The 23,626-nt window shown below is 50.4% G+C and overlaps 2 protein-coding genes across 5 annotated transcripts; both read left to right on the top strand.

Moving 5' to 3' along the window:
* Positions 1–8,102: 8,102 nt before the first annotated feature.
* Positions 8,103–16,008, top strand: RPS19 (ribosomal protein S19). 4 transcript variants are annotated; one of them, XM_081108046.1, is made up of 6 exons: positions 8,103–8,178; positions 8,609–8,679; positions 8,950–9,050; positions 14,313–14,496; positions 15,012–15,066; positions 15,935–16,008. In XM_081108046.1, exons 2-6 carry the CDS (start codon positions 8,609–8,611, stop codon positions 15,959–15,961), a joined length of 438 nt encoding a protein of 145 aa, XP_080964172.1. In that variant the 5' UTR covers positions 8,103–8,178; the 3' UTR covers positions 15,962–16,008. The 4 variants fall into 4 exon arrangements, with proteins under 4 accessions (XP_080964172.1, XP_080964170.1, XP_080964171.1 ...); XM_081108044.1 differs by having other exon boundaries at positions 8,158–8,178; positions 14,292–14,496; XM_081108045.1 differs by having other exon boundaries at positions 8,176–8,505.
* Positions 16,009–19,929: 3,921 nt separating this feature from the next.
* On the top strand, positions 19,930–23,401 carry CD79A (CD79a molecule). The gene is made up of 5 exons (XM_081107477.1): positions 19,930–20,163; positions 21,618–21,908; positions 22,111–22,229; positions 22,810–22,878; positions 22,996–23,401. Exons 1-5 carry the CDS (start codon positions 20,085–20,087, stop codon positions 23,107–23,109), a joined length of 672 nt encoding a protein of 223 aa, XP_080963603.1. The 5' UTR covers positions 19,930–20,084; the 3' UTR covers positions 23,110–23,401.
* Positions 23,402–23,626: the final 225 nt, after the last annotated feature.

Here is a 23,626-nt window from a genome sequence, read left to right as displayed (position 1 = left end):
ACTGATAAACCTACATTGTGCCCCCAAGTGCCTTCAGAGCTCACACTCTCTCTAAATTGTAGAGAAATGGGGCCACCTGCTGGCCAACCCAGTCCTGAATCAGCTCACTATTCACTCGGAATCATCTCTTTCTCCTTCTTTAATTCCTTTAGTCAACAAACTTTATGAACATCCTCCATGTCCAGGCACCTTTCTACCTGGGAATACAATGAGGAACAAGGCAGACAAGTCTGTGCTCTCATGGAGCTGGCACCCTCTCTAGTTGGGGAGACAGACAGGAGGCTGACAGTTGCTATGAAGGAAATAAAAGAATGTAATGGACTAGAGAGTGACTGAGGGAAAGGAAGATTTTAAAAAAAAATGGTGGCAGAGTAAGTGGATGCTGCACAGATACGCTCCTAGGACAAAACTGGAATTACAACTAAAATACAGAAAAACTTCCTGAATAATCAACAGAAGACTAGCTGGAGAGAACTCTAATAACCAAGGACAGAAAGTGGAGACCACATAGAGACTGGTAGGAGGAACGGAGACACAAAAGGGTTGGCCAGGCTCCCACAGACAAAAACTGAAGTTCCAGAGAGATATCTTAGCTGTGGAGGATTGGCACTGAGAACTCTGGGGTCTAATCCCCAAGCTGTGCCTCTCAGAAGGGAACCAGAACTGAGAAGGGTACCCACATAACATCTAGCTATGAAAAGCAGCAGGGTTGCTGTCTGCCAGGGAGAGACAACTGGTAATACAGGCATATCTTAAAGGGCTAATGCACAAAATTCCCTGTGGAGCTACTCACCTTGTGCTCTGGCAGAGGGAGGGCACAGTGGACTGAAGCTGTGTGAGCAGAAGCCAGGATTGGTGGCTCTGGGGTTAGAACTCAGAAGGCAGAGACCCTGGTTTCCTGTGCTGAGTCATTCCCTCACGCTATGGGGGTCACCTTTCTCATGCAGACATTTGCTATACAGGCAGCTTTGCCTAGGGATGTGGTCAGCAAACCGCGGCTTGTAAGCCACATGCGGCTCTTTGGCCCCTTGAGTTTGGCTCTTCCACAAAATACCACATGCGGGCACACATGTACAGTGCGATTGAAACCTCATGGCTCATGCACAGAAGTCGGTATTTTGTGGAAGAGCCACACTCAAGGGGCCAAAGAGCCGCCTGCAGCTCGCGAGCCGTGGTTTGCCGAGCCGCAGTTTGCCAACCACTGGCCTAGGGGGAAAGACAGTTGGCCCACCCTATTGGAAAACACCTTGCCTCAAGGTGTGGAGTTTCTGAGGCCCATTAAGAGACTGAGAATAATGACCTCCAGTTAGAAGCAATTGCCCCACCTGGTTGAAAAAACTCTCACCATACCTGTGAGTGATTGTTTGAGGCCTATTCAAGATGGAATCCTATCAGTCTGTAGGCAGAGCTAGTCTCTGGAGGCTTTGAGTCTTTGCCTGATCTAATTAGTCAGAAATAGCATTTGACACTGTCCTGCACTAGAGATTGAGAGGTGTAGCAGATCTACCTAATACATAGTCACAAACCCAAACAGGCAGTCAAAATGAGAAGACAAACAACCCCAAATGAAAGAACAAGAGAATTCTCCAGAAGAAGAGATAAATGAAATGGAGATAAGAAATTTATCTGATATAGAGTTCAGAATAATTATGGTAAAGATGCTCAGCAGCATGAGTAAAGATATAACTATGAAAACAGAAATAAAGAATGACAGCACAAATAAAGAACACATTGGAAAGAATACACAGCAGATAAGGGGAAGCTGAGGATTGACTCAGTGAATTAGAAGACAGGGTTGAAAAAAAATCAAGAAACCATAAAACCAAAAAAAAAAAAAACAATTAAAAAACAGGTGGACGGCTTAAGGGAGCCTGTGGGACAACATGAAATGTAACAAAATTCGAATAGTAGGTGTGCCAGAAGAAGCAGAAAGGGAGAAAGGAATAGAAAACATGTTTTCAGAAATAAAAGCAGAAAAATTCCCTAACCTGGTAAAGAAAAAAGTTCAGGAGGCACAGAGAGTCCCAAGCAAGAACCCAAACTGGCCCACACCCAGACACATCATACTTAAAATGCCAAAAATTAAAGACAAAGAGAGAATCTTAAAGGCAGCAAGAGAAAACTGTTACCTACAAAGGAGCTCCCATAAGGCTGACACCTGATTTCTCATCAGAAATTCTACAAGTCAAAAGGGAATGGCATGAAGTACTCAAAGTTATGAAAAGCAAGGATATGAAACCAAGATTACTATATCCGGCAATGATATCATTCAAAATAGACAGTCAAATAAAGAGCTTCCTAGACCAAAAACAAAAACAAACAAACAAACAAACAAACAAAACACTAAAGAAGTATATCACCACCAAGCCAGCATTACAAGAAATACTAAAGGGACTGCTGTAATGAGAAGAAGAAATAGAAAGGGAAACCTAGCCATACAGAATTAAAATGACAATAATTAAGTACCTATCAATAATAACAAATGTAAATAAATTAAATGCTCTAATCAAAAGGCATAGGGTAGCTGAATGGATACAAAACCATGACCCAACTATATGCTGTCTACAAGAGACCCACCTCAGAACAAAAGACTCACACAGAATGAGAATGAAGGAATGGGAAAAAAAATTTCCATGCAAATGGAAAAGAAAAAAAAGCTGGAGTAGCAATATTCATATCTGACAAAATAGACTTCAAAATGAAGGTCATCACAAGAGACAACAAAGGTCACTACATAATACTAAAGGGATCGATCCAACAAAAGGATATAACCCCGATAAATATATATGTACCCAATATAGGAGCACCTAAATATATATTAAAAAAAAAAAAAAAAGAGCATCGGCCTGTGGACTCAAGGGTCCCAGGTTCAATTCCAGGAGGAGCATGCAGGAGTCAGCCAATCAATGATTCTCTCCCTCTCCCTTCTTCTCTGATATCAATAAAAATATTTTTTTTAAAAACTTCTAGAGGACTTTGAGAGATCGACAACAACACAGTCATAGTAGGGGACTTTAACACCCCGCTGACATCACTGGTTAGATCTTCAAGACAAAAAATTAACAAGGAAACAGTGACTCTAAAGGACACACTGGATCAGATGGATTTAATTGATATTTATAGAATATTTCACTCAAAAGCTGCAGAATATACATTCTTCTCAAATGCACATGGATCATTCACAATGATAGACCACATATTAGGATGCAAAATAAGTCTCTACAAGTTCAAGAAGATTGAAATCGTATCAAGCATCCTCTCAGATCACAGTGGAATGAAATTAGAAAGCAACTACAGTAAAAACACCCCAAAACATTCAAACACATGGAGGCTAAATAGCATGTTATTAAACAATGAATGGATTATCAATGAGATCAAAGGAAAGGAAGACTCCTTACCAGATTGGTGGCCAGGGGAGACCTCCCTGAGGAGGAGGCATTTGATAAAGACTTGAGTGACGAGGAGGGGCCAGTCATGTGCAGATCAAGAAGGAAAGGAAGGTACAAAACAGCAGCATGTGCAAAGGCCCTGAGACGGGGACTTCTTTCTGGGTTCAGCAACAGGAAGGAGACTGGTGTGGCTGGATTAGAGTTAAGGAGAGAGGAAGTCAAGGGAGGTGAGGAAGGAGAGGCAAGCAGGGGGCTGGCTCATGCAGGGCCACAACAAGGAGTTAGATTCCATTACAAATGTGATGAAACCCAAAGGAGGTTTTCTGGTTCAATTAATATTTTAGAACAGGAACCTGGATTCCACACACCACCCTTCAAGGGGTCTGGGTATAGAATTCGGGGGGAGGGGGTCCATGAACTTGGAATTATGTCTCGATATTTGCTATCCTCTGACCAAAAACCTAGTATTTCCTCCTATCTTGAATGTAGGCAACAAACCACAATGGCACAACAGTACTTGGGCCTTGTCACCAATGGAATGCACAGCTGTTTCCATATTCTGTACAGTTGTTGCAGATCTCTTAAAATACTGTTTTTACTCACGATGGCTTTGAGATGACAGTCGTCATGAGGCCTTTGCTTGATCTTAAATAATAATGTGCTAAAGAATCCCATAGACTACTATTAGCACAATTCAAATACTTTTGATGAATGTATTTCAATATAATTGATTTCATTTGAAATCCTATATATTTTACCTTATGCATTTTTCTAATTCTCAGAAGGAGCAGTAGGTTTTGTGAGACACCAAAGAATTCAGAGCACCAAAAGTTTAGAACTTTTTGTGTGGGACTTACAGTGGATTGGATGGATAGGAGAGAGAAAGGGGAGGAGGGAACCATGGCTGACCCCAAGTGTACAGCTGAGTCATGGTGGTCATTTGGACTCCTCACCATGAGACCCCACTGCAAACTGCATGCGATTCATCTTCTCCTTTTCCTCTTCCTGCTGATTCAGAAAGAAATCTGTACACACCACTCTTTCAGGCTTTTGGAGAGAAAGGGGGGTTTTCATTGAGTGTCAAGCTTGGGAAAGACAGAAGTTAAATATTTTAGTCAATAAGCTACGGGTTATAGAGAATCAGAAAAATACCAGTAACAAGACTTTATTCCTATTCTTATTTGAGTCAATTCAGTGCACACTTACTGGGGGCTTACCAGGCCCTGTTAAGTTTTAGGGATGCAAGGAGAACGAGACATGCCTCTAGAGGAAGAGTATATGTAAGCAAATGCAATGCATTGTGAGAAATGCCTAGTGGAGCAGTGTGAGTAGTTTTGTGAGGTCTGACATTTATACAATTTGCAGTGCCTTTTAGAGAAAAAGAAGACAAAACTATGAGACCAAAAAGCACAAACAGCACACAGTACCACACAAAAAATTACAACAAAAATACAAGACTGTGCACACAGCCCACACAAAGGTGCTCCTAGAGTGACTGGGGAGGCTGAGCTACTGGGCCCTACAGAACACCTACTACACAAGGCCACTCTACTAAGTCCAGCAGACATAACAGATCTACCTAATACACAGAAACAAGCACAGGGAAGCAATCAAAATGAGGAGACAATGAAACATGTTACAAATGGAAAAAAATGGAAGCAAAATGGATACAGAGTTCAAAACAATGCTTAATAAGTTGCTCAAGGTCCTTAATGAGAGCTTCAAGGGACTTAGCAAGACAAGAATCTTAGTGAGAATTTCAAAGACATAAAAAAGGACCATTCAGAAATTAAGCATACCAGTACACTAACTGAAATGAAGAATAATTTCTAGGGATTCAACAGTAGAGTAGAGAATTCTGAGAATCAAATCAATGAAATGAAATATGAGGAAGCAAAAAGAACTCAATCAGAAGAGCAAAAATAAAAAATAGTCCAAAAATATGAAGACAGTGTAAGGAGCCTCTGGACAACTTCAAACGTACCAACATTCACATTATGGGAATGCCAGAAGGAAAAGAGACAGAGCAAGATATTTAAAACCTCCTGCCAGGTGGTTTTGAAAAAAAATAATAACAGAAAACTTCCCCTACCTGGTGAAAGAAATAGACTTACCTTACAAGTCCAGGAAATACAAAGAGTCCCATACAAAGGAACCAAAGAGGCCCACACCAAGACACATCATAATTTAAATGCCAAAGGTGAAAGACAATGAGAGTATCTTAAAAGCAGCAAAAGAAAAGCTGCAGAGAAAAGCAGTTACCTACAAGGGAGTGCCCATACAACTGTCAGCTAATTTCTCAACAGAAACTTTGCAGGCCAGAAGGGAGTGGCAAGAAATCTTCAAAGTGACAAATAGTAAGGACCTACAACCAAGATTACTCTACCCAACAAAGCTATCATTTAGAATTGAAGGTCAGATGAGCTTCACAGACAAGAGTAAGCTAAAGGAGTTCATCACCACCAGTATTACATGAAATGTTGAAGGGTATTCTTTAAGAAGAGGAAGAAGAACAAGAAAGGTAAAAATATGAACAAAATAGCAATAAATATATAGCAAACAACAATTGAATCTAAAAAGTAGAATTGAAGCCCTAGCTGGTTTGGCTCTCTGGATGGAGCGTTGGCCTGCGGACTAGAAGGTTCCGGGTTCAGTTCCGGTCAAGGGCATGTGCCTTGGTTGTGGGCACATCCCCAGTGGGGGGTGTGCAGGAGGCAGCTGATCGATGCTTCTCTCTCATCGATGTTTCTAACTTTCTATCTCTCTCCCTTCCTCTCTGTAAAAAATCAATAAAATATATTTTTTAAAAATAAATAAAAATAATAATAAAAAATAAAAAGTAGAATTGAAGGCATGGAAACATGGAACAGACTGACAATCCCTTGGGGATCGGGCCTAAGCCAGCAATCAGACATCTCTCTTGCAGTCCAGGGTTCTTGCAGTCCGGGACCTCTCACTCCTTACCACCCAACTGCAGCGAAGGCAGGAGCGGCTCCCACCACCACTGCTGCACTTGCCAGCCATGAGCCTGGCTTCTGGCTGAGCTGTCCTCCCACAGGGGGAGCACACTGACCACCAGGGGGCAGCTTCTGCACTGAGTATCTGTCCCCTGGTGGTCAGTGCACATCATAGCAACCAGTCATTCCACCCTTCAGTCAATTTGCATATTAGGGTTTTATTATATAGGAAGGATATGCATTAACTATGGATACAGACAATAGGGTGGTGAAAGCCTGGAGTGGGGCAGGAACCAGTAGAGGGGAACAATGGGGGGAAAGAGGAGGGACATCTGTAATACTCTTGACAATAAAGATTTAAATTAAAAATAAAGTCAGCATGTAAAAAAATGAAGAAAAACAAAAATTACCCATTACATGAATACATTTACAGTTACACATGGAAACACAAGTGTTGATTCAGGAGTGGGGAGAATCTAAGATACTAAAACTATTCTCAAATTTTAGAAACAATGCAAAATAGGATTTGACAACATGCTACATGAATATAAAGCCCCTGATTTAAATACATATTATAAACTGTTATAAAGTTTATAAATAAACTGAATGTTTGTGTGCCCCCCAAAAATTAATATGTTGGAACCTAATCCGCAATGTAATGGTATTTGGAGGTGGTACCTTTAGGAGGTGATTAGGTCATGAGGGTGGAGTCCTCAAATAGGGTTAGTCCCCTCATAAGAAAGGCCCAGAGAGCTTCCTTTCCCACTTTCTGCTATAAGAATGCACAAAAAGATTGTCTATAAACCAGAAAGCGGACCCTCACCAGACCCAAAACCCGCTGGCACCTTTGATTTTGCACTTCTGAACAAGTGTACATGTACTAATACTACATAATGTTTACCTGTGCCTGGCACAGGGGAGGCACACACATACACACAAAATGTTGCTAGCATTCATAAGAGATGCACCATGTACAGAAGCAGTCACTTAAAAGAGGCAAATAATCGGGATCTCGGTATTTCCATGTAAATTCCCCCCCCCCCGCCCTTTTTTTTTTAAAGGAGAGACTGAAGTCCGAGCCAATGGACAGCCTACAGTTGCACAGGTCAGTAGGTAAATATAAATAGGCAAGTAAGGCCAATGGCTGAGCGAGCCGATTCAGACGCTAGGAGGCAGAGCTGAAGTAATTTCTCCCAAGGTCCCGCCTCCGCCTCCTCGTCCCTGCCCTCATCTCTTCCCTGCCGCCACTGCCTCACTCCCACTCGCTCCGCCCGGGCTCTGGTGAAGCAACTTCCGCCCTAAGAAGGGTGGGGCTTCCGCCTCCAGGAGGGCTGGTGGACAGATTTCTGCTTAGCACTTCCTCTGGGTTCCCCATCACATCCGCCCTTACTACCCCGACTTCCGACCAGTAAAGCCACTTCCACTTTGAAGGGGGAGGGGGTCGTCCCTTCGGAAACGCAAGAAGTGGCTAGGTCTTTTCCTGCCCACCGAACTTCATAACTTCCGCCATCAGTGTCCTCCGCTTATGTTTTGATCAATGTTCCAGACGGAAACGCTCTCCTCTCTCTCTTACACTCCGGGAGGAGGAATGGGGGAGAAACAAGCCTCCCCATCCGTCCCCATAGCCTTCTCTTTTGCCTTCCCGCCTCTTCACTACACACCCGCCCACCTCGGCGGAAGCGAAGCCCCATCGCCCTGAGATAGGCGGAGCTGCCTTGTCTAACCCCGTTCTCGCGAGCTCTCGGAACCCTCGCGAGACCTGACGCCCGATTTGTGCGTCCGGGAAACCCCGTTGCTCCCTTTCCCCTGGCTGGCAGCGCGGAGGCCGCACGGTAAGGCGGGCTCTCTGACTCGGGCTGGGCACGGAGCGTCGGGACCCGATTCCCCAGCCCCAAGCGTGTGTCTCGGAGCCCGGGGTGACCGCGCGGCGCCGCCCCGCCCCCCGAAGCCGCAGCCACGTGCGAGCGGCAGGCCCGGACATGCTGGCTCGGCGTGGTCCGGGAAGCGAGACTGGGCCCGGGGGCAGCCGGGAGTGCGGGACCCCAGAGCCAGGGACTAGGGTCATACAGCGTCTGCACAAATGCGGTCGGGCTGTGGTCGTGGGCGCCGGTGAACTCTAGGACCGCCAGCCGCCGGGGCCGTTAGCGCCCGGACTTGAAGTAGGGCCTTGGGAAATCCGGGGAGGGCGGCGGTGCAGGTTCGGCCCCAGCCCTGTGGCTGGTCCCCACCAGCTCGTGTTCACATGCCTGGTCCTTCCCGCAGATGCCCGGAGTTACTGTAAAAGACGTGAACCAGCAGGAGTTCGTCAGAGCTCTGGCAGCCTTCCTCAAAAAGTGAGTGTGGGGACGGGTTCGCGGTGGCTGGCGGCCGTGGTCTTTGCTGGCCCCTCGGTCCGCAGCGCCCTCTTCTGGTAGGGGGCAGAGTTGTTGGAGGGCCTCAGCGTGGAGTCCCCCTTTCCACCTGAGGCCTGGGTTGTGTTTGAGTTTCAGCTTGCTTATGCTCGGACACGTCCAGCTCCCGTTAACGCACAGTCCTGTGGAGGAGGGGGGATGAGGGGGTGTGGAGACCGGTGGATTGTACCTTTCTTGCTGTCTTGATCCCAGGTCCGGGAAGCTGAAAGTCCCTGAATGGGTGGACACTGTCAAGCTGGCCAAGCATAAAGAGCTTGCTCCCTACGATGAGAATTGGTTCTACACACGAGCTGGTAGGAACTGGGGCATCTAGCTGGGTAGTGGGGAGACGGGTGACCCCTGGCACAGATCCTTCTGTCCCCTCTGTGAGCTCTTATTTGCCTCCCTCTCCCTCCAGATTGCAAGAGACTGACTCTGTCATTGCATGCTTTGTGTGTTCAATAACTTCCTACCCTGGCTCTGTTTCTTCCTTTGTAAGGGGTGTGTGTGAGGACCTTTTATCTTCCTCTGATCCTCCAGGGAAACCCAGGGACAAATGGATGCTCATATTTTGCTTAGAGGTGGTTTGTTTGAGAGGCAGGCATTATTATCCTTATGTCCATGGGGTCCAGACTCCCCGAGTTAAAATCCTCCTCTACATTTAATTTGTGACCTCCATCTGCCAGTGTGTTTTGGTTTTCTATCTCTAAAATGGGGTTAATAATGTGTCAGTGCCAATTATTGTTGGATCAAATTAGCCTAATAACAAACTGCTTTAAAATATGCTTGCCTCTTGGAGAGTAATTGTTGAAGAAAAGTCAGCTGTTTTCTTTTTAATGCTCAGGTCATCACACTAGTGCCTCCCTGTCTCTAGCAAGTTATTCCTAAGTGGTTGGCTATCTAGCCAGGTCGCTCTTTGCCCTAAATCTTGAGTCCCAAATGCTCAGAAGAAAACCTTATGGTCACCCCGTGATCATTTGCCAGCCCCCTCTCATTAATCTTACAGTCACTTGCAACTTGGACGGATTGCAAGTGTAACCCCTGACTTCACAGTGCTAGTTCTCACCTGTTCTTGACATTCCAAGTTTCTCCAAACTATCACCCCAACCTTCCTCCTCTGAAGTGGGAGCTCCATCCAGGCCAAAGCTTGCCTCCATATGGGAAATTGGTGGAAAGCAGAGTTTTGAAATTAATAAAACTTCAGAATAGCCTTGCATGTATTTTGTGGATTGCTCATGCATCAGATGTCACTGTATTTCAGGCCCGAGCCTGGACACACGTGCCAGTATGACTCGGCCATAACCTTTGACCCCTGAGGGCTAAAAGGTCAACTTTGTGAGGTGGGAAGTGTTGGTGAAGAGAAGCTGACTTGACTTTGTTGGGCAAACAACAGTGATAGGGCCTGGACAAAAGCACGTCCATCTTGGGAAGTAAAGCTACCTGGTCCTGAATGTTCTTTGCCAGTGCCCCAAGAGTCAGGACAGCTTTGGATCTAAGATTAGGACAAAGAATCATAGCTTTCCCATTTTAATCTGCACCTATCAAAAATTTCCCAAGCAGGACTGGTGCTTTCAGTTTAACGTCGGGGAGGTTAAGTAACATGTTGAGGGTCTGCCAGCTTGTGATGCCAGTTTTCCCCACCCTGTCATGGGGCAGGGGAGCTTCATCTTTTCCTTGGCAGGATTTCATACTTTATTTTTTAGGTGGAAGAGACTAATGGAAAATTGGGTCAAGGCCTTGTGTAATTTTCATTTTGCTGTGGCCAGTTTCTGCCCAACATGCCCCTTCCACCCACTGGGGTGTGTCCTCTGCCTTCCCTCCTGGTCCCCCTTCCTTAGGATTTCCCAAGCTCTCTTTTACCTTCCTTTCCCAGCTGCCCTATTGGCATAGGGTGATGGTTCTAGACCAGCCGTGGGCAACGGCCCGCTGGATACGGCCCGTTTGAAATGAATAAAACTATTGAAAAAAAAGACGGTACCCTTTTATGTAATGATGTTTACTTTGAATTTATATTAGTTCACACAAACACTCCATCCATGCTTTTGTTCCGGCCCTCCGGTCCAGTTTAAGAACCCATTGTGGCCCTCGAGTCAAAAAGTTTGCCCACCCCTGCTCTAGACGAAGGGTTGTTGCGTCCATATTTCTTGGGGATATAAACCAAGCCCATCTGTTCATCCACAGCAGAGGCAGAGTTGCAGTTGTGACAGCCTACGAGCCTAAGATACTTGCTGTTTGACCCTTTACAAAGTCTGCCAACCTCTCTTCTAGAGTTTAGAGCATTGATGGCAAACCTTTTGAGCTCGGCGTGTCAGCATTTTGAAAAACCCTAACTTAACTCTGGTGCTGTGTCACATATAGAAATTTTTTGATATTTGCAACCGTAGTAAAACAAAGATTTATATTTTTGATATTTATTTTATATATTTAAACGCCATTTAACAAAGAAAAATTAACCAAAAAAATGAGTTCATAGGTTCACCATCACTGGTCTAGAGTGCTCCCGCCTTGTTTGGTGGTCAGCTTATTCTCTGACCACCACTTATTGGAAGTCACTGGAGATGCTCGTTTACCAGGGGGCACAGCAGGGTCTGTGCTATTCTCTTCTGGATCATGGGGGCTTGGCCTATTTTGCCTCTCAGTCTTGTGGCGGGGGTGGGGGGGGGGGGTATAAGTTCTGGAGGTGTGTAGGAGCCAGTGTGGAGTGGGCAGGGCCCTCCTGAGGGTGGTCTAGAAGAAGGGCAGAGCTATAAGAGGAAGGAGTCCCCAGGCAGTGGTGGGGGGTGAGGGTGAGTTAGGGCTAGAAAGAGCCTGCGTCAGGAGAGTGGAGACCTGCTGTAAGAGGAGGAATGGTGTCGAGGAAAGACCACCCGTGAAGAGGGTGGTGCAGTGTGGCCCTGAACAAGACATCTGGCAGTGAGCAGCTGCTAAGGTGGGACACCTGAGTGCATTTTTTTAAAAAAATATATTTTGTTGATTTTTTTTTTTTTATATAGAGAGAGAGAGGAAGGGAGAGGGATAGAGAGAAGCATCAATGAGAGAGAAACATCAATGAGCTGCCTCCTACATACCCCCTACTGAGGATGTCCCAGCAACCAAGGTACTTGCCCTTGACCGGAGTCGAACCTGGGACCCTTCAGTCTGCAGGCCGACACTCTATCCACTGAGCCAAACCAGTTAAGGCCTGAGTGCATTTTGTATTATAAGTTGGAGGTTGGTCTGTCCTATCCCAGAACGGGGCCTTGGAGACATTGCAGGAAAAATTCAAGGGGTGGATCAAGGTCAGGGAAGTCATTCCCCGCCCCCTTTAGAAATTTAGCAAAGAAGGGTCAAGGACAAAATGCATCTGGGAAGGCTTCCTTTGATCTGCCATGTGCTCAGTGCAGCGTGTGTCCTACCTAGTGGCCTAGCAGGACACTTACCTGCTCTACTTTGACTGGGCTCCGTGTGTAGGGGGCCCTGCCTGGTCCCTCCTTCACAGCTGGCAGTAGTGACAAGGTTTCCCAAGGATCAGGAGAGGAGTGGAAGACCATTGGAGGGGACTAAAGGAGAAGCCATTTGTGACAACACCTGGGTTTGTGTGGTTGGGGTTGAGGCCACAAGGGCTCAAGAGTGAAAAAAAATCCATATTTTGTAGAACTCAGTATTTCAACTGTTAAAGCTTCCAATTTGTGAAGTTAATCTTCCTATTAAGTCATGAGAATTATTGCAAACTGGGGTGATGGTGAGGGCCTTGTAACATCTGACAGCAGGCCAGATAATTTTACACAGTGTTAAGGAAATGTAAACCACCACCCTCCATAAAGAAACTAATAGGCTTTATGGGGGCTTATTCTCTGCCAGTCACTACTCAAGATTGAAGTAAGCCATCTCCTTCAGTACCACCGCACAAACCTGGAAAGTAGGCAGACTGATGAGCAGTGTTGAAATTCAAACACTGTCTACTGGACAGCTCAGCTGGGCCACCCTCTCCATATGGACCCCAGGCTGGGACTAGTCAGCGCCAGTCCTGGCTAGGCAAGGCCAAGTTTGGGCATCTCCTTTCAGGTGTGCTGCCTCTGGGCGTCTTAGGAATGTTCACCTTGCCCCCTTCCTGAGACGTCCTCTCCCCAGCCTGGGTGAGAAAGCAGGTCTCTGCCCAGGGACAGGCGCCGGACGGATGGTGGTGGTTGTTAGGCATTTGCACTGGCAATAAGGGTGGAGTTTTCCAGTGATGTCACTCACAGTAGAAAGATTGTATTGATGTATACCAAGTGAGTCTCTTAATCCACAGGGGCCGGGTGGCTTAATGCCTGGAAGAGTCAGGGCAGTAGTGGAGGGGTAGGGTGAGGGGAAGGTTGGGGTAGGAAGGACCAAGGAGAGAGTGGTTCTTAAGTGAGCAGAGGCCAGAGACAGACCACAGAGAGGCTGTGCTCTTGACCCCCAGAAGCCCATGGCTGTTTGAGGCAAGTGGAGGGCTGGGAACAAGTTGTGTGGAAGAGTGCTCTGGGAGCGGCAGCTGGAGGGGGAGGCGGAACCCACCCCACAGATCCGTCTCACCCACCCCTAGTTCATAACACTGGAGGGTCATGGACCTGGCCCGGCACCTGCTTCTTAGCAGTACGTCTCCAGGGTCTAGGGTGGCCTGGCGTCACTGCCCTTCAGCTCCCAGCCAGGCAGGGCCATCTGATGACTGAAGTCTGGGCATGTTGTGCACCTCAGCTGCAATGCCCTTCAACCTCAATGGCCCCCTGAGGTAGGAAACCAAAACCGTCTGGAGCAGCTGTCCCTCCAGAGCTGTGGCATGGAGCCAGTGAGTACCCTTTGGAGCCTGTTTGCTCTCTGCAGACAACGACAGCACTGGACACATTTGCATGGAGTCCTCGCAGTAACCCTCGTCTGAGGGATGGTTACTCCTGGTTTTTGGATGAGGGTAGGTGACATGCTAGGGCCACAACATTAGGCCAGCTCCTTAGGCATCTTAGTATCTCATGGGAGGAGAACGTGAAAGCAGGTGCACAGGGCTGGCAGACGACTGAGTGCTCCGCATGAATAGGAGTGAGCGTTTCCAAGGAGGCTGGCCAGGGACTTAACCAAGACCATCTAGGGAGAGAATCCCCGAGTCCACGGAGAGGGTGCTATACGTGCCAGTTTGGGAACATCCACTGCATGGATCTGAGTGCTGACCCCCTTTCCCCCACCCCAAGCTCTCGGGCTGAGGGCTCAGAGAGCTGCACTCAAGTGGCAGTAGGTCCCTTCTTCACTCTCCTGCCCCTCAGGCATATGGAAGTGGACAGTTGTGGCTTAAACATTTGCAAGGCTCTATCTACAGTCTTCAGGTCTAGCCTTGGCAGTGTGGCTTTGGCAGTCCCTCCACTGCCTGGCTGTCCCTGTCTCCTAGGCTGGGCCCAGAGTGCAGCATGGCTTGGCCATGGTGGGAGAGGGGGGCACCGGGTTTAGTGTGTGCACAGTTGCCCTGGCTGTAAAATGGTGAGTTGGCTGCCACACACAGACTGTGTGGCAAGGCCTTTCCCTCAGCTGTGGGGAAGAGTATTCTCTGCCTGAGAAGAGCCCTTAAGTTTCCCTCTCACTCCACCCAGCTTCCACAGCGCGGCACCTGTACCTGCGGGGAGGCGCTGGGGTTGGCTCCATGACCAAGATCTATGGAGGACGACAAAGAAATGGTGTCATGCCCAGCCACTTTAGCAGAGGCTCTAAGAGCGTGGCCCGCAGAGTCCTCCAAGCCCTGGAGGGGCTGAAAATGGTGGAAAAGGATCAGGATGGGTAAGCAAAGGATCAGGATGGGTGGGAAAGGGGGGTGATGAGGAGCCTTGGGGTCAAGCCACCTATAATAAAGTTAGCTCCCCACTGCCCACACGCAGAGAGGAGCTAGGTCTCTGCACTGTCTGTACCTGACCCTCTGGTGGGCAGGGGATTCTGTAGAAAAGCAAATGGCTAAGGGCCTCACTCCCACCTCTCTAACTGACTACCCTGGGCTCCAGGAAGGTAATTTAGCGACTGTCCGCTTTCATTAGCCTGCTCGTTAACTTTGCCCAATTGATTTTTCGGGGCTTTTGATCTAATGCTTGCACAAACGACACCCTGTCAGCTCCCAGGGGGGCTCCCACTCCTGCCCCAAGCTCTTTAGAATGCAGCCCACTGGGGTCCTCGGTGGGAGTTGGCTGGCAGCATATGGTCATATAGCCAGGTGCCTTTTGGGGAAGCCTGACTCACATCCGAAAGGGGGGGTTGAGAGCCTGCACTACCCTGGGAGGGATTCATGACCCTTCTCTCCCCAGGGGCCGCAAATTGACACCTCAGGGACAGAGAGATCTGGACAGGATCGCAGGGCAGGTGAGGCCTGGGTGAGGGCTAGGGTTGGGTCCCTCTGTCACTGCCTGGGCGTTCCCCCAGGCCTGGGGGTTGTCAAATCAGAATTTCCCTGAAGGGCACAGTCCAGGCTGGTGGGGGTTCAGAGGAGGCCTTCTCTGGGGGTGGGCATTTCTGAATGACGGCTTGCTGGCGCTGAGGTAAAGGGAACCCAACCCCATGGTGCAGTTGGGCTGCTTTTCCTGCAGGGCATCAGCCTTGCACAGATTCTGGCATCAACGTCTCCTTACTCTTCATGCTGACTGGGCTCGAGATGGGGTGGTTGCTGAGAGGGCGGCGGGCTGGCTCAGAATTCGGGTCTCCATCCTGATGACTGGCTGGACACCCTGCAGTTCCTCGGCTGCAGCCAGTCTCCCTATCTGTGGAGCAGTCTGCTCCTGCCTACCTTGGGGTGGTTAGGATTCCGTGATCTACAAGCAGTGGGAGCCCCCCAGGGCCTGGCATAAACCCATATTGGTTTCCTTTCTGTATCATTGACTCAGGCCTACTAGGAGCCTTGGAGTGTTTAGTCACTTAACGTCAAGTGTCAGAAAGGAATGGAAGGTGTTACCCTCTGAGAGTTGGGTGGCCTGAGGAGAGGTGAACACAGGGCCTGGCACAGGCATCAGTGTGTATGATGGCATTTGCAGTATTGGAATCCCACTCCAGCACTCTTGAGTGCCTGTTGACGCTTCTGTAAAATGGGGAGGTACCTGGGGTTGTGATGATTAGACAAGAATACATGTGAGACCACAAAACAGGATGCATGGTGTCTGGGCTGTGGGTAACTTACAAAGTGCCGGAACGTGGACCCCGTGACTGATCTTAACTTACTCTTCCATCTTTCCCACAGGTGGCAGCTGCCAACAAGAAGCATTAGAACAAGTGCTGGGTTAATAAATTGCCTCATTTATAAGCTTGGTCTTGATCTCTTGATTGTTTGCTCTTCCATTTGGGGGCATGAGGAAGAAGGAGCCAGGAGTCCCTGGGTGGCTGTGGCTGCCAAAGCCTAAAGCTCAGCCTTCCCAGTTCTGTCCCCGAGGGGCAAGATGCCTGGGTTGGGCGGGGCAGGACCTAGAAACCCTTGGACCTCCCTCATATCCTGCCTTTGCAATTCTCAGAAAATGAGAAACTGAAAGAAGATGCTGTTCGAGCAGTGGCCCCAGCTGGAGTCTGGGTTGCTGAAGTGGCACTCTCCTGCTGGAACATGGGAGGGGCAGGGGGGTTGTACTGAGATGTTTCCTTGGAAGGAAGTGGACAGGAACAGAACCCTGACGCCCTGTGGCTCTTACAGCTCTGGTTGAGCTGTGTGCCTGGTATGCACTTGCTTTCCTGGCCTGCATGGGCAGGGTAGTCCTGCCTGAGCCTTCACTTTTGCATTGTGGCTATAGCCCTACTCTGAAACTGACTTAGATGTGCCTGCCCTAGACTTGTAATGGATGCTGAGGCCAGCTGGTGCCTGCACAGAGGCAGAGTGCTGTCACCTGGCATAGCTTCAGTGGTCCTGCATGGTGATGGGCTCTTGGTGCCAAGGAGCTCTGCCTGTGATTGGGCCCCTAGTGTGGGTGGTAGAATCAAAGGGTGCCCAGTGGGCACACATGGAGCCATAGGGATGGGCAAGCCTGGAAAAGGGCCCATTACCATCCCCATGTGACCAGCCCTGCCTGGTTGGGGAGAACTAAAGCTGAGCTGGCTTGCACAAGGCCCCAGTCCAAGTAACTTAGGATCACACCCACTTCTTTCCAGTGCCAAGCCTGAATTTCAAACAACTTGGGATCGGATGGCAACTCTGCCCCTAATTCTGTGCAACTCCGGCTCTGAACCTTCCAGTCCTCACCTGTAGCACTGCTTGCTCCTGAGGGATTCCAGAGGTACCACATGTAGATGGTGCTGTGGCTCAGAGCAGCACATCTGGCAGGCAGAATATCAACCCGGTGTTACCCTGTTTAAGACCAAGATATTCAAAGAATACCAAATCAGAATCCTACATTGTCAATCCCAGCTCAGTTGTCAGTGCTGGAAACTTCTGAATAAACAGCCTTTATTCAGAAGGCACTTTGCAAATGTGTATCATTAACGCTGCAACCCTGTGAAGTAAATGCCAAAAAGCACCTGCAGTTTGAAAAAGGGGAAAGTAAGTCACAGGTGGGGTGATTTGTCTGATACTCCATAGTTGGGGAGTGGCAAAGCCAGTATCTGAACCCAGGTAAAGGCTCCAGCCCCAGGCTCTATCTACTAAGCGCACTGTCCCTCGGAAGTGAGGGACATGAGGCCCGACGTCACTCCTCATTCTGGCCCCAATCACGTCTTTTGTCGACTGATATTGAAGACATTTCCCAGAGTTGTCATGAGAACGAAATGCCAAGGATCTGGTTCCCATGCACAGGTGCTGGGTGATGGAAGGCGCAGATGCCCAGACAGGCCTAAGAGGGCCAGCAATCCCGCAGCTGCGCCTCTCCGCCGCTAGGGGGCAGACGAGGGCCTGGAAACCGGCTCAGCCACTGATGGATGAGGCAGGAGGTGAATTTCTAGGGCTGCAGCCTCTGATTCCAGGCTTCTTCCTTAGGAGGGGGATCATGAGAAGGAACTAAAGCAAGAGGGGCTAATGACCTGCTATATACACCAGTGTCCCGACAGAACACCTGGGTCGCTGGAGGAAAGGGGAGAGAGCCTCCCGGCCAGAGAAGAGGAACTTGTCCTAGGAACTGTGCTAAACACACCGATATTTTCACAGCCTCACAAGCTGGGGGGATTGTGCCCAGATTACTGACGAAACTGAGGCTCAGGCAACCAGCCAGCTGGCAGAGCGGAGATTCAAACGTAGGCATGGTGGCTCCTGAAGGCCATGCTCTTCTGTGAGCATAACAGTTGCTTTTTAAAAATATTTATGAAATACTTCAAGCAAGCCGAAACCGGTTTGGCTCAGTGGATAGAGCATCGGCCTGCGGACTGAAGGGTCCCCGGTTCGATTCCGGTCAAGGGCATGTGCCTGGGTTGCGGGCACATCCCCAGTAGGGGGTGTGCAGGAGGCAGCTGATCGATGTTTCTCTCTCATCAATGTTTCTAACTATCTCTCTCCCTTCCTCTCTGTAAAAAATCAATAAAATATATTAAAAAAAAAAAAGAAATACTTCAAGCAAGCAAAACAGTGTATATGATAGTGTAACAAAGACTCATAGGCCCACCACCTAATTTAAGAAATAAAACAAAAAAAGACATAAAATCTAGACAGACAAAGCCCTCTGTGTAACCTTCCCAGTCACGACCCCCTGGCTTCCGCCAGAGATACCTTCTCAGGAACTTGGTGTCACTCCCCTGCACCTGTCTGTCTGCACCTTGACTACAGACGCACATGTCCCTAACAGCACACAGCATTGTTTTGCCTTTTGGAAACAAGTCAACCATATCATGCTACTATAACTTCTCATTTTCATTTTTTTTCTCCGATGCAGCCCTGTTGACACGTGAGGACGTGAGGTCCTGCCTTTCTCCTGCGGTGCACTACTCTATCGGCTGACGGCACCACAATGTATGCATCCATTCTCCACGCATGGGCTTATCATTTGGTTTGTTTCCCAGTTTTTGCTACCAAAAATCTCCCTGCAATAAAAGTTTTTCCTGTGCCCCCGTGTGTGTGTGTGTGTGTGTGTGTGTGTGTGATGGTCCCCTAACTGCTCAGAAACATCTCAACAATTTCATATCATTCCCCACCCGCTCCCCCTCAGACCTCATTTTCCTCCCATGTGGCCTAAAATGATGCTTAAAAGAACCCGCTCCACCACCAGACTGTACAACACCAGACAAGTGACAGTGACAGCATTCCCTCTCAGGGCCTCAGTCTCCTGCTCTGTAAAAGGAGGGGCTTGATGCTTGGGAGGCTGAGTGCAAGAATGCCAAGAAAGAGCCCATCATTGCTATTAATTCCTTGGGTACCAGGGACATCTCATGTCACAACAGAGAGTTATCCTAGTCTCTTGGATTAAAAATGCCAAGGCTTACCCTGGCTGGTGTGGCTCAGTGGTTAAAGCATTGGCCCTTACATCAAAGGGTCACAGGTTCAATTCCCAGTCACGTAACTGGGTTGTTGGTTTGATCCCCTGCCCCAGTCCGGGCAAGTTTGGGAAGCAACTAATCAATGTGTCTCTCACATGCCTCTTTCTCTCCATCCCTCTCTTTCATTCTCTCTAAAGAAATCAATGGAGCCCTAGCTGGGTTGGCTAAGTGGATAGAGTGTAGACCTGCAAACCAAAGGGTACTGGATTCAATTCTGGTCAAGGGCACGTACCTTGGTGGCAGGTTCCTCCCTGGGTTGGGCGTGTGCAGGAGGCAACCAATCAGTGTGTTTCTCTCACATCGATATTTCTCTGTCTTTCCCTCTCTTCCACCCTCTAAAAATCAATGAAAAAAATACCCTCGGGTGAGGAGTAACAACAACCACAAAAGGTTTGGAAAGGGGAGTCACCACTTCCCTTCATAGAGCCGCTGGCTTGCGTCATTTATTCCTCATGAACATTAACAGCAACCAACACTACTGAGCACCTACTGTGTGACAGGTGCTGTGTTCAGTGCTGTGCATGCACAACGCCTTGCCTTTAAATCCTCATTTCCAGCCCGAGGAAGGGAGCACACAGAGTTTCAGGCTGGGCACAGGTTTTGCCCAAGGCCAGTAGGGACTGCGACTAAGAAAGCTCAGAGTCTCAGAGTCGCTGCCCTGACTGCCTGCACACAGCAGGCACCCAATGAGGAGCCAAACCTGGAACTAGCCTCTTTCCCCCACCCAAGCAACCGCCCCTCAGGGGACTTGTGGCCACCACAGGTGCAGGGAGCAGTTCCTCTCAGCTCACAGCTGAAGCACACTGGCAGGAGCTGCCCAGCAGTGGGGCCAGTGAAGCCCATCTCCGGGAGGGCTGGGCAGGAAGTGGGGTGGGGTTTGGGGCCTGCGGAGGTGGGATCTGGTACCCCAGGACTGCTGCAAGCCAGACGGACCAACCCACTGGGAGAAGATGCCTGGGGGTCCCGGAGTCCTGCAAGTCCCGCCGCCTGGCATCATCTTCTTCCTCTTGATCTCTGCTGCTGGCCTGGGTATGTGGCTAACAGGCGGGTACTTGGGAGAGGAGGAGGGACTGCGGAGGCTGGAGAGAGGGCACAGGCAGCGAGGAGACAGCAGGAGGGGAACTGGAAAGGCCTCTGTAGAAACTGCATCTGTCTGTGGGCTTGACTGTTCCAAACAGGCCTCGGGGAGGCTGGAGGGGGCTCAGTGATGTTAAAGGGGCATCTGCCGCCTCATGGAGGGAGGCAGGAGCCACAGTGCCTTCCCTACCCTGTCCTCAGGTCAAAATGAGGAACTAGGGTTGCCCTTGACTGAGCTTCAGAGCTGGGGGCAGGAGGGGACCTTGGGGTGCACTCAGCTTCAGAGTGAAGAAAAAGCTTTCCCTTTCTCTGCCTGGAATCCCAGTCACCCCCTGCACAGGGAGCCCCTTCTCCGTGCTGGGGGTGGGGTGCCTCATGATACCATCCTCCCTCAGCGACGCCAGCTGTCAGGGCTCTGACCACCTGTTTGACCCAGGAGCTCAGAGAGGCAGCTGGTCACGCGAGGTTACACTGGGAGCCAGGAATGGAACCCCTGACCTTGAAGTTGCTGCCTCTGCCCCACTTCTTCCTTCTTGTCTCTTCCTCAACTCCCTCCTTCCCTCCCCAGAGGAGGCGGAGCAGCCACATGAACTGGCTCTGATAGCTGGGGCTGGGGGGACACAAGCGCGTTTGGGCCACCAGCTCCCTCTAACCACCCACACTGCCGAGATGCTCCCCTAACCCCCCGCCCAAGGACTAAACTCAGCCTCTGACCCCCAGGTTGACACGTGCACGTTACAGAGAATAAGGGGCGGGCTCAGAGACACCAGACAAGGCAGACCCAACACCGGCAGGAAGAGGCCCAGGAGGCCTGGTGTTGGCCCTCCCCTAGCGCCCCTCCTCCCCACTCCTGCTGCCCTGGGCTCTGCTGTCCCACCTGAAAAATGGCATAAGGAGAGAACCTTCTTCTAAGGGTTTTTTGAAAATGAAAGATAGTGTCAAGTGTGGGGCTGGGCTGGGGCCGGGAATGTAGACCAGGAAAGCCTTCAGGAGGAGGTGATGCCCAAACTGATTCTGGAAGTCGCTGCCTGGGCAGGGGCCCTCTGCTACCAGGGAACTAAGTATCCAAATGCAAGAGGTGGCACTGGAGAGCGGGCACCCGGGGCTGTGTCACCATCCAGGTGTCTTACTCTCCTCCCCCAGGACGTCCTCAAACCACCCCCCCCACCCCACCCCCGCCCAAGGTATGTCCTCTCTCTTCTCAGGGGTACCTTTCTCTCCTTCCCTAGGTGCCCCCTCACTCCCTGCCCAACACCGTGTGTCCTCTGTGCCCCACACCTCCCTCTCCTCCCCCAGGAGGGTCCTCATACTCCCCCCACACACACCCAGGAGTGCTGCAGCTGCAGAGGCTGGGGCTGGGGCCTGTGATCCCATCCACAGTCCCTGAGCCACCTGCCTCTTTGCAGGCCCAGGGGGCCAGACCCTGTGGGTAGATAGGGGCCCGCCATCGGTGACGGTGATCCTGGGGGAGGAGGCCCGCCTCCCGTGCCTGCATAATGGCAGCCGCCCTAACGTCACCTGGTGGCGAATCCTCCAAAGCAACTTCACGTGGCCCCCTCAGTTCCATGACTGGGGCCAGAGCAATGGTGAGCTGATCATCTCATCGGTGAACAAGAGCCACGGAGGCCTATACAGGTGCCATGCTCTGGAAAACAAGACGGAATGGCGCTCCTGTGGCACCTACCTCCGTGTGCGTGGTGAGTGCCAGGGACTCTAGGCCTCCTGTCTGGGAAGGGGGGAGGGAGCCAGTGCCTGCATCACGGGCATCCTTGCTCCCGGCTCCCACACACGTACCCATTTCTCACCTGCAGAGTGGGGGCTTCAGTGGGGCCTTGCTAGGGGCAGGGCCGGGAACAGGGCCAGGAGCCAGGGCTCTGAGCAGCACCCCCTTCCACACAGAGCCGGCCCCCAGACCCTTCCTGGACATGGGGGAGGGCACCAAGAACAACATCATCACAGCGGAGGGGATCATCCTGCTATTCTGCGCTGTGGTGCCCGGGACACTGCTGCTGTTCAGGGTGAGCCGCCTGGGACCAGGCCCTTGGAGTCTGAGGGTCCCCGCCCAAAACTTGGGAGAATGACAGCCCCCCCACAAACACACACAGGGGCGCATGGGTGGTAAACAAATGAATACAATGACAGGATTTTACACGGTGCTGGGGCGCTGCCCTTGCTCAGTCTCCCCACGGCTGTCATCATTGCCCTTCTCTAGGGATATTCTCACTCCACCCCCACCCCCACCCCTCACCCCTTCAGGGTGCTTTACTCTCCCCAACACAGGAGTGCTGTAGCCATCCAGATGTAGCCAAGGCCAGGGAAGATGGGGGCTGGGGATCCTCCCAGCCGCTGTGACCTGCAGTTTCTTTAGGCCACAGGACAACCATAGCTATTTACTACTGATGTTGTGATTCATGGAGAACAATTGGGCAGTGGAGACAGCCAAAAGAACACTGGCTTGGGCCCAGAGAGCCGTGCCACTTACCAATACTGTGTGTGGCTTTGAGCAAGGTCCCTTACTGGCTCTGGGAAAGCCCTTCTGACATCTAGAAGGGCCTGGAAACATACCCCCTACCCACTGAGACGCCCACCCCCCCACAGAAACGATGGCAGAACATGAAGTTCGGGGTGGACACCCGGGATGACTACGAAGATGAAAACCTTTATGAGGTGAGTGGAGGGTGGGGACAGGTTCGGAGCAGGTGCGTTGGGGGCCTCCTGGGGGTCCTCTGGGGTAGGGGCCCAGGCATCAGGACACTGAGGCCCACCACCACGTGTGCACCCCAGGGCCTGAACCTTGATGACTGCTCCATGTACGAGGACATCTCCCGGGGCCTCCAGGGCACCTACCAGGACGTGGGCAGCCTCCACATCGGAGACGTCCAGCTGGAGAAGCCGTGACCAGTCCCCGTCTGCTATGCTCCCAGCTGCAGTGTCTCCCCTGCTCCCTGGAACCAGCCCTTTTCACAATCATTCCCGGGAGGGTCCTGCCTCAACCTCCCCCTTGGGAGTGTCCGCGCTTCCTCCTTCCTCTCCCTGCTGCCTTTTCCAAGCTCCCACCCACTCACTGACCCCGCTGGTAATGAGCCCTTAATCACTGCCTCTCGGGGACTGATTGTGGCAGCCTCGGCGTCACCTCCCCCCTCCCTGCTCTGTCATGGCCACTTAGTTATAATAAATGCTTCCCAACTGCAGACCTTGGCAGGAGTCATGGATCTCGTGGGGACCGCCCACCCTTGTCCCCTGGGACCCGCCACCCAGGTCTCCAGTCCCCTCCTCCCTCAGACCCAGGATTCTGCCCCACCCTCCCCCCTCACACCCCGTTACACTCCCTCACCCGCCTCTGCTACCTGAGAGCAGAGGCCAATCCTGGCTGCCCCCGGAAAGAAACAGAAGTGTCTTGCAGAGGGCTCCACCC

This window comes from Myotis nattereri (assembly GCF_964212035.1).
Source record: "Myotis nattereri genome assembly, chromosome: 15".
NCBI classification, from domain to species: domain Eukaryota; kingdom Metazoa; phylum Chordata; class Mammalia; order Chiroptera; family Vespertilionidae; genus Myotis; species Myotis nattereri.
The sequence above is the reverse complement of the archived record's forward strand: the minus strand, read 5'-3'. Positions and strand labels throughout refer to the sequence as shown.